General features: G+C 33.9%; 1 protein-coding gene across 22 annotated transcripts in view; it reads right to left on the bottom strand.

The window, feature by feature from the left end:
- The window catches only part of LOC135198501 (tyrosine-protein kinase SRK2-like), a 375,373-nt gene that overhangs the window by 95,300 nt on the left and 258,255 nt on the right, over positions 1-21,818 (bottom strand). For 16 of the 22 annotated variants that reach the window (XR_010310811.1, XM_064226106.1, XM_064226115.1 and 13 more), the window contains 2 exons: positions 5,470-5,535; positions 1,920-1,961 (listed from right to left, as the gene is read on the bottom strand). The exons of 2 other annotated variants lie outside the window; for them this stretch is intronic. Coding sequence is in view for 18 of the 20 variants with exons in the window: in XM_064226106.1 (XP_064082176.1) it covers positions 1,920-1,961; positions 5,470-5,535 (108 nt within the window). In the remaining 2 variants the exon portion in view is untranslated. The remainder of the gene's footprint in view (positions 1-1,919; positions 1,962-5,469; positions 5,536-21,818) is intronic. 4 more of the 22 variants (XR_010310813.1, XM_064226112.1, XM_064226119.1 and 1 more) reach the window with 1 other exon arrangement.

Raw genomic sequence — 21,818 nt, 5'->3', positions numbered from 1 at the left:
TCAAGCAGAGTAATTTTGATTAAAATGATTTTATCTCAATTTCATCTACGGTTGTGTTTGATGGCATACATTTACTGGAGTTTTATCCTTGTTGCCGATGCAAGATAATAGTCATTAGCAACTTGAACAGTTTTCTCAGCTTCAATTATAACTAGGTTTAAATTTAGTTAAAGTATATTTCCCGATTGATCTTTGATCTATAGCGAATAAAGTTATTACATTGAGATATCTCAGTTCTATTCTACACAACGTCATTTATAACAACTACGGTAATAGTGTACTATAGTACGATGATTGAAATATAAGTCAAACGGATGTTATCGAATTCGGTTGTACTTAGAAAAAAAAAAAAAAAAAAAAAGTCGTTTCTCGTTCGGTTGTTCACGGCTGTACACATTTGCGCAATGAGTATAATGTTAAAACCATACTTTCAAAATTCTCTTTTGCTGTTTTTGAACTTATGTAACTAGAAGATGGGATTAAGTTAAGCTATTGTAATTTGGTCTCTCATAAAATCAGATTATCGTAAGACGAATTATCGTAACTTGAACACTACAGCTACCTGTACACTGTACTTAAAAAACCTTATTATATCTTTACATACTCTAGACACCCAAAGGATTGAAGGTAGGCTTTTTTCACTTTACTGTATTTATAATACTATAATGTACTGTACAGTAAATTTCATAGTACTATACTGCATAAATATAATTTTACTTATTGCGCCATCGCGGGATTACGGGGCCGTTTGACTGGTCAGGGCGCTGTTAACTGGTTTAGAATTTTGAAAGGTGTGCGGCAGCCGTGGGCTTTAAAATCGCTTAACGACGTCGAAAATCACTTAGCGTCAGCTAACCGAGGCCGCCTGTATATATATATATATATGTATAATATATATATTATAGTATATATATATATATATATATATGTGTGTGTGTGTGTGTGTGTGTGTGTGTACAGTAGTCCCCCCCCAAAACCCCCTGTATTAGCGGGGGATGCATACTAGACCTCCCAGGAATAGTTAGAACCTGTGAATAGTTGGAACCCCTATAAAAACACTGAAAACAGCCTATTTTGTTAGTTAAAACTCAAGAAAAACCCACTAAAATTTTTAAACTTGGTTTTTTAAATATTTTTATCACAAAAAGTGCATTTTATGATGAAATTGATAAAAAAAACCAGGAACTTGTGGACATTTCTCAAAGAAAAATACCGTGAGTAATGCGGGGAAGAGAAAATTATGAGAACTAAATTTCCTGTTTTATAGACTCAATACAATAATGTAACAAAATGTTTCCACTGAGGTTTCATACAGTCTCGGCTTATAACTGCCATCATGGAAAGGTCTTGGTACTCAGATAACATCAACAATAAAATAAAATATTCATAACACAAACATCAGAAACTAAAGCAGACTGTCCTGTTATGTTGCTGATTATCAGATACTGCCTCTACTTGGATTAGTGAGCCATCAAATTCAAACAGCAATAATAAAGTCAATATTAATACTAATACTATTAATGCTTCACACTTCACACCAAACTGTTTGAATACTTGAAACACTATTTGTTACAATAATTGATTACACAACATATGACACAAAAAGTTAATAAGTTCATTAATTCCTAGAAGGCTGTTAACAGATCCCACTCTACGGCATATGATAATTGTTAATTTCATTAGTGTTATATACTCTGCCATAAAAATTCCACAGTCATTAGATAAGTGAAAATTATTCAGTGCAACAAATAAAACATGTAAATCATAGTTAGTATCATTAAGCTTAAATATTACTAAGAACAAAATGTCAAAAATTGTGCAAATGCAATAAGCACTTGGCAGCCAAGCAAAACAAGCAGCTAATGCAAACCTTGAAATACCGGGTATTATGCTCTCTCCACAGACCACATTCAACATACCTGGTGTGTTGGATCTAGGCGTCCAGCGATGAGAACACCTAACTGTACCATTCATGAGGAAAAATAGAAAAAGGAAAAGGGAACACGTAAATAAAAATAAGGCATACTACTACAAGACTTCTAAATAGAGGAATAAAAATAATAAGTTAACAACTCATGCACAATACCATAGAAGGGAGAGATTGCATACCAGTGATAAAAAATTAAAATATTTCTGAAGGAGAAGAATGCCTCTTCCTGGGATTATATTCAAATATTTGCAGTTATGTACTACTTTCTATTTATGGGAGGTTTACTAGGCTCCAGCTGCAGAGAAAAGCACATAAAAAATTGTTATATAATCCCACTAAGAGTTAAATAAAATAAACATCTTATAATCTGTAAAGATTGGCACATGTAATACCCTAACCCACATTCTTTAAGCTAAAACTAAATTATACAATTCACCGGAAGGAAAAGTTTTTTTCCAAGGAAGCACAACAATTGATTCCAGCCCATTCCTCCTTTGGTATACAGACATACCATTGTCATGCAAAACAAAATATATATACTATAATAAAAAATTAAAAGTAAAGTCAAGCAATCTCTACTAATGAAACATCATAGTATTCTAAAACCTGTTACATATAGTACTAGCATTTCAGCTTCAGAGACTCTGCATATACGAACAATTACGTAGAAAATGCATTTTTTCTTATTTCTAAACTGTAAAATGTGTTTTCTTAACTTTATTCAACTGAATTTTATTTTGAACTACAAACTTCATTCAGACTCCAAATCCTTTTCTGAGTAATTCTATCCGAACTATTTATACTAATTTCCAAATTTTTTTTTTCAAATTCCAAATAATTGACCCATCCACACAAAAAAAAAATTTCCATGACACAACTCTGTCTTATCCCTTATTCAACCCCAAACATTTTTCCAATATTTTTTAGACCTACATGCTTCCAATATCTATAGCAATTAGGGATTTCAATAAAAAAATAAAATATCTACAGAAAAATACTGAATGTAAGATTACTAAACCAACCATCCAAGCAAGTTTGCTTATTCAAAATCCAGTCTAGGCCCAATTTTTTTCCAAAATAAAAATCTATTTTTGTTCCGGATAAAACTAAAAATTGCAATTGTAATTTACCTATGAGCATTATATAGAAAAATTAACATTCATGAATAATCTCTCTTACTATGACAATGAATTATAAGAATTTACTGTCAAAAATTAAACCTGGTCCTACAACTGGTGATACATACTTCCATTTCCCAAGCTTTACATTAAATTACTTTAAACTGTGCTGAACTTCATATCTGCTTTGGTTATTGATCAAGATGAAAATTTAATACAACTTGTATGCATCATGACAGCTGTGATGATAACAAATAAAAAAACAAAAGTGAACAAGGTAATATATTGAAACTATTCATTCATCGTATACAAAATTAATTCATTACATAAAGTGTATACAATAACAGGTTAGCTAAGGGGAATGTACGTAAATATGATGACCTAGAATCCTGGATGTACCTACCCCTAACCTGCAATTCAGGATGTACCAAAGATGATAAAACTTTGGATGTAACAGAGATGGTCCACACTCAGCCTATACTTAGAGTGCACTTCCATAGGTGTACTTGCTAAGCACACATGGGGTGCTTCTCACTTAACTTAGGACATCAAAAACATTTACATTCCCATTCTACCACAACTTGTTTTGTCCACTCATAAACATTTTCCCTTGTGCAACAAAATCCGCTATATCAAAATATTTACCAAGTATGTTTCCACATTCAGAATGATGGTTTAGAGCTTTGCAGTATTATGACTTATTCTTTAATCAAATTCAAACAAATAATTGTAAGAATGCTGTACAGTATTTGACAGACTTCATGTTTCAATTACAGCAGGATCTTTTATACAAACTGAATAATCAAAAGCTTTCACTGTACAATAATGAATATGATCATGCAAATTACAGAGAACTGCTAGTATATTTGTTGCCGACCTTCAACATAATAGGATTGAATTAAAAAATGGAAGTATAATACTCCAAAATTTCATAAGAAAGTCTGTACCTCTGTACCTTTAATATAACATTGCATTTCCATTTTATTCAACAGTGTATTCAACTATTTATAATTTCCACAAATTCACTTGTTAACTTTTCAAATTAACAGTACTATTAAATTTTTTGCCATACTGTACTTACTCTATGTATTTTAATTTCAAGTATCATCAATTTTCATCAGGGTTCCCATACTTCCCCGATAAGCCAATTTATCACATAGTACGTACTGTATACTTCCATACGTGATATGGGTTACTGAATGCTGTCTATTCAGACGTTTACCAATTTGGTTTTCTATCATCATGGCTTTTTAACTTAATTTTCCATTCAACCTGTTATCTTTTAATTTTCCTTTCAACCTGTTATCTTTAATTTCACAATAGTTACCCTTACACTTTAATTATGAACCTCTTGAAAACAATCCTAAAGTTACTCATGGAAGCATACTGTAAATTTCAATATCATTATACCACTGTTCAGTATTTCAGTGGCAACTACATACGTAGATACACTTTCACTCAAACTATAGCGCTATTTGTATGTACGTATTTTCTCTCTCTAATTAGCGTCTATTAAATGTATTAAATGCAGTCTTATTTTCCTCCTCTGCTTAACTATGTGGAATCCCTCTTTACAGTATCTGCTTTACAGACAATCCTAATAAAAACATGCACTCTCGCAATTATAATTATGTTCATAAATTAAGGCTAATATAAATCACCCTATTCTCATCTATAACTTGATTTTACGTGTGCCCCCAAAGGCTCTAGTACTTTCTACTTTGGTGCTTGTGCTTTGGAAGGATGTACTCTACTGTGTAATGTAACATCTCCATTGCTAAAAGTTCAACAACAATATAGGAACCTTGTGCTTAAAAAAAAAAAAATAATGAAGTCAACGAAAGAACAACTACAAGGCAGCAAATGGACAAATATAATTAATACTATTTAGAAAACAAAGTACTTCCTTTATCATTCTTTTAGTATTAAAACTTTTCATGGATGACTACCCTTAAATAAACCTGAGAATTCTTTTCACACACATAAAAGCACAATGCCAGGCACAGAGATTCCAAGAATGAAAGAAATTCAATTGTTATGTACCAAATGAAAACCTTCACTACTGCATACTAATGATCTTTGTCTCCGGAATTAACTATTCATGTAATACTTTAATTCTATAAGACATAAAAGTCACGCATGTCATAAACATATCACCAAATTCTAAAACCATGAAAACACACCTTGAAACTGAACACTCATTAAAGATTTTTCACAATCAAGCTGATTAATCTTTTAAACATTCGTAAAATTTATGTTGAAGCGTACAGAATCAACTAAAAGGAGACTACCAGAAAATATTCAAGATTATAGTCTCATTATGACTTCATGCAGTAGCAGACTTAATTCATAAAACAATCCCCCTTCGACACACTTAACATTCACATGACATCTATTTCTGTACATACAGCACATACTCACCAGACTCTTTTCTCATCCGTATGTGACTCCCATGGTGGCTTTGGACCCAACCATGTGCAGGTAACCCTAAAAATGAAAGAACATGTACTTATTAAATTTCTATATACAATTCATAATAGAACTAAAAGAACCAAACGTTGCAAAAAATTAGTTTTAACACTTAATATAAACTCTCAAATCGAAAAGCATCAGCAAACACAGAAACTTATAAAACGGGTAAAACACACTCATTTCCATTGTTGCTGTTATTTCTGAACATAATGGAATGTATGTAAAACCATCAAACAATAAACAAAAAGAGATCCTACATTTTATTATATGGGTATATATCTTATTCAATTCCTAGGATACTGACATATCTTATGACTCATTACGAATTTTGGATTTTTTCTTTTTGACGCTTAAATACACTGGGTTTAACACTCGACTATAAACTTCTTAGCAGACCTCCGGAGAGTCAAAAGACTTTCTTAAATGATAAATGATAACCTCCCAACCATGCCTATACATATCTCAGTAACTCTAACAAATGTACTCATGCTTTGACAAAATTACTAGATACAAGCACAACTCTGTCTAGATATAAGCACAACTCTGTCTATACAAAACTCCCATTTACACTGGCTCTAATCATGTGTTTTCACTTTAATACAGGCTACGATGAGATAATGATCTACTTCCAAGAATTCCTCACAATAACTCAAGTAAGATGAAGAAGCATGAATGAAATTACCCCTCCTGCTGCTTATCGGTACCTCATAAAAAATAAGATATCCACTACCGCTGAACTCAACCCCATTAGGGAAATGTGGAATTGTTACCTAGGCGGGCAGCAAAAATTGGAAGGAGAGTAAAGGTAACAAACGTAAGACAATTAATGATGGACAGTGAAAACTTGTGTTTTTAATGTTCTGTCACTTATGATGTTCACAATATCAATCATAAAAAAAATGGTTGAGTTTTCCACTGTTTCAAAAGCTAACCCCCTTATTATCATTGTTTCTTGGAGAAATTATGATCTATTTTCATGCTTTCAATTTACATATCTTCTTTAGGAAAGTATCCCCCTTGTAGAAGTTATGTATCTGTATTATAAAATGATCTGGTTGTTATTATTATAGAGCAAGGGCAAGGGAGGTATTATTATAAGACTATAAATAAAGAGTTTGCAATAATGCCACTGTAATGCAAACCTAACCCTTAAAAGCCTGATTTATGGCAAAGACCTAGTGGCTTAATTTTCTCTCTGCTATGGAATACATAACAGCATAGTTTTGAATTTACCACAATCTTCAGTCTTCATAGTGAACCAGATGTGATAGGAGCAAATAACTTTTTCTTTTTTTCTTCCCTTAAGACTAAGAAGACATCTTGCAAGATTCATGCTCTAATAAGTTAATGCGCATGAGATGTTATAGTCAGGATTTTCATGCATGCCAGTAAATTTTAATTTCTGTCTCTACCTTTAGCGATGAAAACTTGCACTAGGTCTTCAGTTTTAAAGAAAGATACCTCCTTCAACTGTTCAAAGAACAGTCCTACCAACTGCTTTAAATTCTAGTCTGATTATTACTTCAAGCTTTCCTACCCACCAAGTTTCTCAATTATAATGTCTATAAACCATTTATCACTACTGGGGTTTCCACAAGGTAATGTCCTCTAGGAAATTTCAATGCACCTATGTAGTTGCTCAATGGACAAGATAACTGGTTACCCACCCTCCAGTAATTCACCCAACACCTTTACAAATCTTAAATCTTGCAGGGAGAAAATAACAATATGAGACGAAAACTAGTAATTTAATACCTGAAAGAAATTGGCAAAATAGAAGAAGAGTGAAGAAGCTTGAAAACAAATATATTTTATTATGATGATAAATCTAGGCAGCAATAATGAAATAGACTGCTCTTTTATTGCAAGAGAGACTTGCTTAAGACAACACATACCACTATCAAGTTAGAGAAAAGAGATGGAGAGAGGGAAAGATAAATAAATAAATAAATATTTATTTATTTATCTTTCCCTCCAAAAAGAACCAAGAAAACCAAATGATATAGAATAAAAAAAAACCATCAAGAATATACAGGCTAACAAAAATCTAAGAAAAGGACCATTAAAAGAAAGTAACACAGACAACTGCTTCAACTCTTCAAAGAACAGTCCTACCTACTGCTTTTGTATACAGAAAGTATACAAAAGGCAGAAGTAGTAAGAGGTGTTCAACAGCTTCAATGGATTAGTATATAGAACAACTTTAAGGGACCAGAAGGTTATACAGGAAAATAAAGGCTAACAGACTTCAATTATGTTCTTCTCTTACCTAATCTAATACCACTTCTCTCATTCTTCATAAGTACTATGTTCCATAACCTTGAAACATCACACCTACATGATCAACTATTTCTATTCTTCTACCTGTAATCATATTTATTCATCACCACCTACCTAAATTCAATTTATCAAATTGACTTACCACAATTACTACCAACCTCTCCATTTGATCACCAGCTTTTACAATTTACTTGGTAATCTTTCCTTACTGTAACCTATCCACCTATAAACCATTGACTACCTCATTCACAACCTACCTTGTGTTTACAATCCTTACCTTACCTTAACTTCTCTTGTCACTCCACAACTAAATATTAACCCCTAAGAGCCAAACTAAAAAAAACATATGCAGCACCCCCGGCCAGAGAAACTTTTGAGGTAGGCCAATTTAAGTAGAAAAAAAAAACATCAATGGAAAGGGGAAGATATGCAAATGCACATGGTGTAAGGAAAAAATATCTAAAAAATTTTCCCTACCTTCCATGAGAAGTTGAAAAAGACTATTGACCACCCCTTGTGGAGCCTCTTTTACGAGAAAATCACAAATTTTACCAAGTTATCATGTTTTTTCTAATAAAGATTTTTGTTTTAATTTGTAAAATTATTATAATACAGCTAAAACAATATCAAAACAGATAAGAACTAAAATCGGTAGCAAATTCTGAGTACAGGGAGATTTAAGTTCTGGTTATCAGCACCTTATAGCATCATAAGGAGCCAATAATTGAGTTATGGTGCCATAACACAACTAACAGAGGCTCCATAAGGGTGCTTATGGTGCTGATAACTGTTGATTGGCGCTTAAAATCGCTGAGTTTCAGTTAATGGGGGTTTTTGCTCATTGGCACACCCCCAGGGAACGGCACCCCCGCCGATAACTGGAGACTGCCTGTAGTATATTTGTTACAAAATTTACCAAGATTGAAGATGCAGTCACTTTTTTTTAATTATACAGGCAGTCACCAGGTTACGACGGGTTCGGCTTATGACGTTCCGAGGTTAAGGCGCTTCTCAATTATATTCATCAGACATTATTTCCAGGGTTACGACGCCTACAACGCTGATCTGGCAGATGAAATATGACACCAAAAATGCAAAATAATCAATTTTGAAGTTTTTTTTTTTATGAAAAATGCAACAAGAATGCAGTTTACATAGTTTTCAATGCACCCAAAGCATTAAAAGTAAGGCTTTCCAAGGTTTTTTTACGATGTTCCGACTTGTGACGATTTTCAGCTTACGACGTGTCTCAAGAACGGAACCCCCATCATAACCCAGGGACTGCCTGTACATGTTTTTCTAATATTTCTTTGCCCTTTTCTTTACAAAATTACAATTATAACTGACATGCTATCATAAAAGAAAAGAAATACTAAAACCAACAGCAACCCCTTGGTATATTTACAACCAAATAAATAAAAAGACGTCATAGGAGGAAGAGAAACACATGCCCCCTTGAAGTCACAATTACAACTAACTCATAAGCTGCCACTTTTGTTGATCTGAGCCAGTCTAAAAGTTGCCATTAGTGAATTTATGGGCTATAAAAGTAATGGAACCTCTTTCCCACCCAATTCCCCTAAATTTATAGTGAGTAATATTGATGTTTACCATGAGTGAATCCATCCACCACCCAAAACCTGATATTGCTACTCATATAAGGGTATCTGTCCATTAAGGATTAAAAATCCTGTCATACACATCACCTTACATATCCTTGATCAAGACTAGTACTGCTAAACCAAACCCATTGTTGGTTTGACTACATTTTAAAAACATTGTCAAATGCTTTCTGCACCAATATCAACTCTATTATAAGCTTCTCTAGGTCTCTTTCCCCCTTGTTATTCCCATACTTCCCACCAAACATTCTACTATAAAAACTATTTGATTCATCCAGTGAGAATTCTGCCTCTTCTCTAATGACCTCAGAATATCAGTAACCAAAATTTAAGAAATTCATGCTCTTATTATCTGACTTTTTCCCTATACAGGCAATCCCTGGGTTACGATGGGTTCGGGTTACGACGTTCCGAAGTTAAGACGCTTTTCAATTATATTCATCAGAAATTATTTCCAGGGTTACGGCGGTTACAGTGCTGATCTGGCAGATGAAATATGGCATCAAAAATGCAAAATAATAAACATTTGAAGGTTTTTTTATGTAAAATGCAATAAGAATGCAGTTTACATAGTTTTCAATGCACCCCAAGCATTAAAAGCAAGATTTTCATAGGGTTTTTGATGATGTTCTGGCTTACGACAATTTTTGGCTTACGACAATTTTTGGCTTATGACGCGTCTCAAGAACGGAACCCCCGTCATAACCCGGAGACTGCCTATACTGGTAGTCCCTGGTTATTGGCAGTAGGTTCCGTTCCCGGGGGTGTGCCGATAAGCGAAAACCGCCATTAACCGAAACTACGTGATTTGTGGTGGCATAATGGCGCACCATAAGCATCCTTATGGGGCCGATAACCAGAACTCGTCCCGTTATGGTGCCATAAGTTGCACTAGACAAGCCCCATAAAACCAGATTGCCGATAATCGGGTACTGCCTGTATACATACTTGCTCCCATTTTCTCTCCTCCCTTAAATCTTTTCTTTGTTGGGTCCTGCTACTCCTACTATAATTCTTTTGTTAAGTCTTGCTATTCCTTCTTTAAAAGATCCTTTTTTTTTTTTTACATTTATTTTCTGGTTTCTTGAGGAGCAACATTAAATAAGGACATGTCTTTTTCATATGTTACAACTCCATTCAATCATCAATATAGTGCAATTCGATCAACTGATTTTGAACAACCCAATATCAAAGCTATTTTATCATCAATCCGAAAGGAAAAAATTTGACCTAAAAAATGCATTAATTTTAATTTTTCTTCCTCTTATCACTTTCTAAATTTCACTGAACACAATTCTTCATGGCACTTTCTTCAAAACTTTTCTATGGGACTGATTGCCCTTATATGAAGGTTGAAGGATGCACACCATATGCATTTGATGTTCTTAATTTGGTGACAACAAACCTCTCCTTAAACAGAAAACTCATATCAACAATAATATTTCACCATTCCTCTGAACTGGTATTATGGCTAGGCCAGTTATCATCGGTTCCTGCAACACTTCTGCTCTGAATATTTGGGTGTACTTTTGAGAATGTCAGGATATCTAAGCTTTAATAGACTCAATGGCATACTGAATTCCAATCTGCATGAAAATCCAGTACCTAAAACCTCTATAATGTTGAGTTTAATGAGAAAAGAAAGTCTTGCTTCTCAAGTGGAAGTTCCCTTTTTAATTCTTTCCAAGATACTAATCACATACTGGGGCAAAACAATTAAAGCCAACATTTTCAGTCATGACAAATCTGAATAGGCCTTTTTATCAAAAACATCTCAAGTTACTTACTCTGTCATAGAAATGGTCCTAAGTAATGCAGTTCCAGTCCACTGCCTTCCCTGATTCAATATTACAACTATCTGAAGCTAGCACAATTTCTCTAGCCTCCCCTCTCATTATGAAATTACCCATCTCCCTTGACAACTTAAAAGAACATCTCTTCTCATCTTCTAAATCTACTTTCTCATGAAAATTCAACCAAATTTTGTCATTTATTAAAAAATCTGCTCTTATCCTCCTCTTATGATTCCATACATGAAATATGTAAAAATGAGAACTATGGCATTAGCTTTCCACCTTGGAGTACCCCTTGGTGCAGCCTCTTCAAAGGTGGCTTTTGCCCAATTTTACAAAGTATCATTTAAAATATGACCAAAACCACTGCCTAAATTTAAAAAGGCTAAATTGCACTTGAAAAATGGAAATGGTCTTACAAAGATGTGTTCTTTAGACCAAAAACTGCCTCATGAATATATATGTATTCTGGAAGAACACAGAGGAATTGGAGAGATAGCTTAGACGGTTAATTGTTAGTAGAAAGAAAGCAAGGGAGTTAGTGTAATAACAAAAAAGGGAGTCACTGAATATATGTACAGTAATCATTATGTGGTTAATCAACTTGAGCAAATATAAAGGTCATATATTTTGGAATGAAAAAAGTTCAGAATGTGGCCACAAATGCTATTATGAATGAGTTTCACAATAGAGATAAGAGAGGAAATGGGCTAGAAATAAAGGTTTATCAAGTATAGGAGCAAAGGAGGTACAGAGGAACTGGAGTCTGTGATATTGAAATAAAGGCTATAGTGAAGTTTAAAAATAAATGACTGATTTTTTTATATATTTAAGAAGAGTAATTGGTATATCAATACCCATGGTCATTGATGCTGGAGGGACGTCTAAAACCACAGCTGCAAAGAAGGGGACAATTATCTAAAGGGAAACAAAAGAAGAATAAAGTTGAAGATAAATTAATAGAGGACATGGTGGAAGGGGATGAATGATAGGTTTTTGGGACCTATTAGTGTTCTGCAGGTGCATAAAGTTTACAAACAAAACAGACCTAATGATAAATAGAATAATAAGTAAGAAAATATGGTGTTCATTCAATGAAACTGCTATCATTTAAAAGTTGGCTTTTTCAGGATTTTGTAGTAATAAAAACTCCAAGAAAGCTTCTAATATATCTGAAAAGAGATTTCAAAGTTGAATATTGAAAATATACTATAGGGTGCACACAGTAGTTTGTAAGGAGCAATGTTATGAAATTAAAACTTGTGAAGCAGATTGGTTGGGTAATATGCATCTTAAATTGTTGAATAAAAATTTAATTTCCATAATTTTTTATTCCATATCTTAATACTAATCTTTAGAACTATCATTCTAGTATTAGCTCAGTGTGCATGCTATGCAAAAGTTTCTATAATTCAGATTCATTATTACTTCCCAGTAGAGTTGCAGTTTGGCTAGGAGTAATATTATCAATAATGAATGTCTCAGACAGGAGTGAATCATATCCAAGAGAATCTTTAATATTCATATGGTATGTGGATGACCTGAGAAGGAGAAATAACAGATGTGGGTGGATATGTAACAGATATAAAGAGAGGTTATATATGAGAGTAAAATAATTAATGTTTGCAAATGACGCTGTGTTGATGGAGATAGGGAAGAGACTACAGAAAATAGTTAAAGCTCAAAACAGATAGTAAAAGAATAACACTGACAGAAGTTACTAACAAAGGTAAGGTTACAAGGATAAATGGAATCTAAACAGGGGGAATGAATGTTAAATTAGAGGAAAAGACTGTGACAGCAGCTGATTCAAGCTGTTCGTGTGTTTTGGTGGAATATATTGAGAATGATGACAATTAGACAAGAGATGCATTTTTGTAACAATATGAAGGTAGCAGGAGCATAAAGGTAGCAGGAGCATCATAAAAATTGTGACTGGAGGACAAGTGTCTAAAGAAACAACAGTTTCAAGGTCCTTAGGGACTGTTTTTTTTATCATTTTTTTATGAAGAAGTGATTACTATAAATAAAAGAAAAACTAAACGACAGAAAGAACTGAGGCAAGCTGTCTTAAAAGGAATTAATGAGTATAGATATGTACAGGATGAGACACTGATCATAAATAAAAGAAAAACTAAACGACAGAAAGAACTGAGGCAAGCTGTCTTAAAAGGAATTAATGAGTAAGGATGATGGACAGGATGAGAAACTGATCATGATTAACACTAATCATCACGTTCATAAACATTTTCAAGTCAACTTAGCCCTAACAGTGATAAGACTGAAGTTTGGTAATAAGATCAGGTTTTGGAAAAAGATGGCTAAAATGTGTTACAGTGGTTCATTGTGAAAAAGATGGCTAAAATGTGTTACAGTGGTTCATTGTGTGTTGTGAATACGAAAAGATAGGCTGGTCAAAGGTATGTACAATACAGAAATGTTAGGAAAGAGAAGGAACAGCAGAGTAAAAACAGTAGAAGCCCAAACTTCTCTGGCCCCCGGTATTTGCATTCTCCGGATTCGTGCACTAACCCATTCGCCGATTTCTCTCTGGTGCATTTCCCATTATTCGCGGGAAATTTGCCTATTCGCAGTATTTTCCTATGAGAAATATCTACAAATTCTTGGGTTTTTTATCAATTTCATCATAAAATGCACTTTTTGTAATAAAACAGGTAGTATAAACATTTTTAGTGGGCTTGAGTTTTTACTACAAAAATAGGCTGTTTTAAGCATTTTTTATTAAAGGGGTTCCAACTATTTGCAGGAGGTTCTGGTACCCATCCCCTTTGAATAAGGGGGGACCACTGTATGCTGTTACTCTCATGTTTTGGTGGCTCTTTGGTCAAATATAGCATGTGCTTCATACAGAAGATGCTGTACAGAAAAATCTAATGTGCTTTCTTTACAAAAATGCAACTTGTATGTAGCTACAGTTCTCAATTTACTTGTAACATTATTAACTAATAATTTATATGATTCCTTATTAAAAATATTTAGGGTAGTGTTTCTTTTCTAACTACCATTATCATGGCTGAGAGTAATTGATCTTTCCAAATAAAGAACTGCTCCATACATTTGTTAATATAAAGAATTTTACTTCAAATAATCTTTACATATCAAAAAGTTATCCTATGTTGCAGCCCAAATAGTATCCCTTACATATTTTAAATATTCCGACATTCTATCTACACTGTGATTACATCATGTATTTTTCCTATTTTTTTTTATTTTCAACTGCTTGTCTCTCATAGCAGTGGCTCTAAAGGAAAAAATGTAATAAAGTAAAGTTCATCATGTAATTGCTGGATCATAGAGTAAACTCACAAAAAGAAAACTGCCCTATTTCAGCTTACTTCAAATCCAAATGTATATTTTTCTAACATATACCATTCATTTACCACAACCTTGCACATGCTTCTGTGCTTCCACCATTCTAAGGCCCTTCTTTTAAATGCTGCCAATGTAAACAAACTCTTGGCTCACAGTGATCATCCTAATGAGTGCCAAATAAATATTAACACTCTCAATACTATCAGTAAAAAGAAGAAAGCTATAACTATAAAAACATTCACTGTACATATTTCTGGAGTGGTATTTTATTTATAGTACCCTGTACTGTAATACATACAGAGAGCTGATGCATAATCATTTTAATCAAGAGATGTGCTTAACAATGCATTTGATATTTGAAAGTTTTGTAGACACTTTTATTTTCCCAAATTGTATTGTTTCATTTATTTCCAACTCATGTTACCTGTTCTTATAGCAATATTTTTTTTTATTTACTAGCCATCTTTCTTAATTTTATACCTCTTCCTTTTCTTATAGCATCTATGCCACACCCACTGCCATCCCCCCCTCCCCCTCTCTCTCTCTCTCTCTCTCTCTCTCTCTCTCTCTCTCTCTCTCTCTCTCTCTCTCTCTCTCTCTCTCTCTCTCATCAATGGATTAGAGAAGGACAATTAGGTAGGTGGGCGGGTAGGTGTTTGGGTGGGGGTAGGGAGTTAGGTGTACGTACATTGTTTTGATTCACAAGACCACAATAGGCATAGAGAGGAAGTGTTCAAGTGGAAAGACCTTGAAAGGAATGTGGGAAAAATGAATTTATGTACATACATGTCTGATGCCACTGTTTAAATGACTGCAGTCTATATCTATACTGTATATACATACTTAAAGGTGTTGGTAAAATAATACACATATATTAACAGTTCAATACCACAAGTATACTACAGTGGATCCCCTTATTTGTGGGGGATGCATACCAGACCCCACCCCCCAAAAAATAGCTAGAATCTGCGAATAATTAGAGCCCCTACAAAAATGCTTAAAACAGCCTATTCTGTTAGTTAAAACTCAAGAAAAACCCACTAAAATACTTATACATGGTTCTTTAAGTTTTACCACAAAAAGTGCATTTACTGTAATCATAAAACTGATATGAAAATACAGTAATTTGTGGATATTTCCCATAGAAAAATACAGCGAATACGTGAATTTCCTGTGAATAATGGGTAGATGTGGTCCATTGAGAAATCATGAATACGAATTTCCTGTGATTAATGAGTAGATGTGGTCCATAGAGAAACCAAGAATACAAATTTCCTGTGAATACGTAATGGGTAGATGTGGTCCATAGAGAAACCGCGAATACTGTACAGGGGTCCACTGTATACACATGTATTAAACAGTTCAATACCATGGTTACTCTATCTATACAATGGAGAAGTTGAGTGGCTTTATCTTCCTTCAAAACTTCTTGGGCTCTTCACACTCAACCAACCTAACCCTTCAATTCTATGGGAACAAACCATATCATAGCACACTGATCCATCCTTGTTACCAAGGCAAACCTTTTTCACCATATCTTTGAATTCAAGCATTTCTAATTTTTCTAACCTTATTTAGGTAACATATGCTATAAAACATATCTTTAAATCCAATAAGTTTCTCATCTTTCTAACCTTTCTAACCTTATTTATGTAACATAAGCTGCAAAATAATTAATTTTGACACCTACGTACTTCCTTTTTGCCTTAACTGTAATTCATCATCCAAACTTCATTTTCTTACATAAAAATTGGATAATTTCTTCATACATTTCAATGTTTATTTACACATAAACTATTCTTCTATTTCAGGCTCTTTCTTTGAAAACTCCTCCTACATTCTATATTCCTCGCTTTACCTATTCTGTGACCCACTTCCATTCTAATCTTACCATGACATAGTTCACAAATGCCTAAACAAAACAACCACTTCCATTCTTTCATTATCCATAATGGCAATAAACTTTCCATTTTCCTGATTCTTTTGCTTTCATTTTACAACTTTTATTAACATTCTCTTTCAATTACACCCATCACAATTTCATTTTTATTTGCCAAACTCTGCAGCTTTAAATATCACTATCATAAGTAAATATTAACATTAGCATCTTCACATTCCATTCACAGCCCCTTCTCTTGATTCAACCTCTGTAGTTACATCTACTCTTTTCATTCATTGTTCCAGACACACAAATGTCTGAACTGCAAAGAAGATATAATAAAGCCATCACCTTAAAATCACTTTAACACCAAACTTATTTTTACAAAGTTTCAACATTATGATCAAAACTTTTATTTACTCTCAACAAAATATTTCTATATGTCAATGTTACTTAATAATATACTCTTAGTATTATATGAAATAAGAATTAATTGTTGGTACTAACTAAAAGTAGAATTTAAAAGTGAGGTTACAGCAACATTTATTCATTGGCACAAGTCATGGTATAGCTCTGTTGTGATGGAATGTGTTTCAATGGAGGAGGTACGTAAGGTGCGTTTACAAGAGAAGTAAAAATGTATTTACAAAAGAAAAACTTCTGTCAAAACTAGAAAGTACCAAAGTGGAATGCTATAGGATGGTGAGCAGAATGTAGACTTAAGGTGACATGGTTGGGAAAAATCTCAAAAGAAGGAAAGGATACTGGGATGACTTGAGAAACTTCTTCTAGGTTATAGGCATCCCTTGGAGTGCTGCAGGAATGGATGTACTGATTGACAACACCAAGCACACTTAATACCCTTCGTATTGCAACCCTGTCAACTTCATCATAAGCTTTCTCTACATTGTATATGCAAGCCACTTAAGCTTCATCCTTTCACTTTCAGAATTCTCCCATAACTATTTCATTATAAACAAATGAGCCAAACATCCCTTTCCTTGTCTAAACTCAAAGAGCAACTTATCTCTTGTCGTAATTGCTCCACCAAAATCCTAACATTAATGTTCCTAAATGCTATGCACTTAACAATATTACTACTCCTTCTGATTCCTTATACATATCTCACAGTTTCTCATAGTATATATACAAAAGAGCAACTAAGAATTCCTCTCAATACAGGCAGTCCCCGACTTACGGTGGGAGTTCCATTCCAGCAGCGTGCTGTACATTGGTGCTTATCAATTAACAGGTGCTGTAACTAGATACGTACCTATTTTTGATAAAATGTATTTGAAAGCGCTGCAAGATTGGAGCACAGTAAGTTGGTGCCGTCGTAACTCAGGGATGCCCTGTACTTCCTAAGACTTTTCCCTCCTCCAAACATACACACCTAGGTCCAAATTTCAATCACACTATAATACCCCCCATACGCCAGTACCTGATTTAAGCCTCAACTCCTGGTGCCTTTCCATTTTCAGCCTCACAATTGTCCTCCTAATTTCTCAAGTAGAACTTTGTCAACCTATCTCAAAAGCTCAGTAACTCAAGTGAGAACATGAAAAGGTGCTTTTAGCATAATATAAGGCTCTAAAGTACAGATACAATCACAAATAAGATTGAAAATTTGCTTCAAAAGGCTCAAAAGAAAATCTCAAGTTATGCATGGATGCTGTTAATATGGGTGATGCCAGAAAAAAGGACAAAACAAAAGGTTATAAAGACTCCTGAAGAAATATTCCAAGTGAAAGAGTTGCAAAGTCATTACTGATGACACAAGGAGAGTTTATGTAAGAATGGAAAGGATTACAAATAATGCAAGAAACAGTATTATGGACAATACGAGATAGATTTAGAAAACAAATCAGCATCTACATAAGCCTCTCCCAAATACTTTCATGAATAATGATGGAAGCCCTGCTAGCAAAATTTTGACTAGAAGGATAAAAGAAGCTGATTTCATTTAGGGACAAAAAGGTTAAGAGAACACCTTCACAGACAAAGGGACAAAAATGCAAAAGGACCTGTGTTTGATTTACAGAATACAAAAAGTATTTAATCATAAGCACAGATACAAAAAACTTTTATGGAATCAAAAGGTAGCAGTAAGACTGGAAGAGGAACATTCATGGAATCAAAAGGTAGTAGTAAAGACTTGAAGAGGAGCAGAGTGAACTAGTAGTGAAATTTTAGTTACACAGGGCTGTGCCCCCACCCCTCTCCCAAAGTTAAACCAATGGTATAGTGAATTATTCATGAGGGAAGCAGACAATGTGGGTGATGTGAGTGAGGGTGGCCAGAATGTCGACATCAGAAGCTGACATCCAGCTGTGTTGTGGAGTAGGTTAGCTAACTCTTCTCCTGCCTCTCTGCCCCTAAGTTGAGTGTATGCACCCATTTCGAGCTGGGTCAACTGGGTGCCTGAGGGGCAGAAATGTTAGTCAACTGGGTGAGTGAGGTGCAGGAATGTTAATTACAAAGTGGAAAATGTGAAATAATGTTACAGGATGTGAATAGGGTCAGTGGGAATGAAGGACAGCATATTGATGTGGCGATAACAGGAAGCATGGTTACGAAATGTTCAAGAACAATCTGAAGCAAGTTGCAACCAAGAGAAAAATTATGAAAGACTAAATAGAGATGTATGTAGTGGTAATGGAATGCCTGGATATAAATATGTAATGGGAGACAGTCTGTTGAAGATAGAATCCTAATTAGTCACTTCTAAAAGCTTTTACAAATTCAAGTCTAACACCTTCCAGTATTACATATTTCAAATCCCTCTCTTCTGCTCTCCACATTGAAAAATGCTTCAAAGTACTCAACATCATCACCTTCAATGACATAAAAAACAAAAAGCCTTCGAAATTCTGCTACTCGTGTCTTTCCTGAGTTTCACATTTAAAAAATCTCATCTCCCTCAACTCTCCAATAACATTTTTACGATCCATTAACCTTCCTTTCCATACTTCTCTCCCATGCCTCTTTATGTAACTCAATCTCCATGCACTTAGTTCAGTCCCTTACGATCAAGTTTATTTTGCAAATGATTCCTTACATGGAAATTTAGACTCTTTTTTTACAACATTATATTTATAATCACATTTAAAACCTCCCCTCCTTAAATAATGATTAGCCACTCCTCTTCTTGCCATTATGTCCATATCCATTAACTTTATCTTTCATCTACTCTAACCCATAATACATATATAACAAACTCTATTTATGACCATTTCATTTTTCTCAATATAAAACTAATAATATTTCTACTGAAAATATGCACTCAACAGGTAAGATCCTCTTAAAACACACACAGGTAAGATCCACTTAAAACGCATCTCCACAAAGCTACCTCTCCATTATTGCTCACTAAAAGCTTACAACCCATACCAGTTTCATTTCTGCCATCTGTCTTTGCATTTCTGCTACCAAGCAAGCAAACTCACTCACTCTCTCTCCTCTCTCTCTCTCAAAATACATTCAGGCACTTTCAAAAATAATATCCTTCACTCCAACTTGCATTCTTACCTTCGCAATTCTTGTATATTAACATATTCATATTTATTCACCCATCACCACAGTCATTGTTTCTATTATAATGCATCTTTCAGCCACCCTCGGTACAATCACTCTTTCCAATCATATGCATGGAACTTTTAACTTTGAAACATTCACTATCATTTCATTAACGCGGTCAAGTAACAACTATACATTTACTCTCTTCAGTATGACATTCACACATTCTAAACCATAAGATTTAACATTTTATATTTTCTTTACCTGTTTTTCCAGATTGAGTAGAACATGGAGATGAAAATCCTACACTCCTGGTCACTGATGATTTCCAAACCACAAAGAACAAAAGGTAGGCTACTGTTCTATTACCCCAAATTTTACAGAAGTAAAAAGTGTGCATGGTTTTGATGTTGGAGCCCTCCTGGATCCATTTATGGAAATGAACAATAGAGATGGTGTAATTTTTTTTCTTGGAAGCCATCTCCTATCAGGTAAAAAAAAGACATAAAGGAACTGTTTATACAACTTCAAAATCCCTATACGTATGTGTAAAACAAAGTGCTACTACAATATACTGTTTCCTTCATGTAAAAGGTTCCTTCAACAACAATCCACCAATGTCTTTTCCCATTTTTGCAATAATCCTATTATGGTTTAATGTTGTCAACAAGCTCTTACTAATTGAAGAAACCCAATTCTACTCTATTTCTCTGTTTGACATATCTTCCAGTTTGAATCTGTTATTTGCTGTCTAACATAATATTCATCCAAGTATTTTATAACTTACAAAAAATTTTATCATATATATACATTTGGGAAAAGAATGAAACCAATCTAAAGTAAGGAGATAAATCTTAGGTTAAGCCTGTACCTACATTCCTTCATCTTTTTCTTTCTTTATTTTATTTTTTAAGGATTTAAGGTAGTTTTTTCTTTTTCTTGAGAAATATTACTGTTAACACTTCTGCACTTAGCAAATTCATCAATGCTTGCTTCCTCATTTACTATCTCCTTTTTATCATTTCCAGTTACCCTAACAAGTGTCGGCATATTTCTTCCCTTGTGTATTGCAAATCCAGATAATACAGTAGTAGCATCATGCCTAAATTCACCATCCAATATGAAATGTCATTCCATTGTTTAATCTATTTTTCTTGGCATACTAATGCATTTTGTATAATTATTTTACCCTGCCATTTACTGTAAAATCCCTATTTTATGAATCAATGGCGAAAAAGAGTTCTTTAGTGTGCTGTAGTAAGTTCCTTGTTTCTTTGCTGTTACACTAATACCACTGTTAAACATTTTCTTGACCTCATGGAAATGTCCCATCTCCCCTCAGATTCCTGTAGGCTAACTTTATTCCCTCAATGGGTTCGTTCTATGATTCATCACAGCTACATGGAATGGTAAAAATGACAAATGAATGACTAAATTTACACAATTTCAATGGTTTTCAAGCTTTCAACCTTCCAGTGCCGGATCATTTGCATATATGTAGGGTTAAACTTTACTTTTCCCTTTTTTATCCCTGAATCCGAACTGATCTATTTTTCTCTCATCATTTTCCATTCGACCCATTTTGATCTCTCCATTCTTAATTGCTACATTATTGATTCCAAAATTTCACAGAGATTTCTCATAATTATTTCATATATGAGAACAATCTCTTATATTAAATTATATGTAGTATGTTTCTTGGTAAATTGTTTTACCTAAATTCTGTTTATGTATTTCTCATAAATGTACTGACTCCTCCCTTCTTTGTTGTTTTGTGGTTCTTGTTGGACTTGCCTAACATCTTAACAACCACAGACTCTAGCTTATATTCTTCCCATACACAAATCATTTCTGCATTTTAACTTCTTTCTGATG

The sequence above is a fragment of the Macrobrachium nipponense genome, chromosome 22 (genome assembly GCF_015104395.2).
Source record: "Macrobrachium nipponense isolate FS-2020 chromosome 22, ASM1510439v2, whole genome shotgun sequence".
In the NCBI taxonomy this organism is placed as follows: domain Eukaryota; kingdom Metazoa; phylum Arthropoda; class Malacostraca; order Decapoda; family Palaemonidae; genus Macrobrachium; species Macrobrachium nipponense.
The sequence above is the reverse complement of the archived record's forward strand: the minus strand, read 5'-3'. Positions and strand labels throughout refer to the sequence as shown.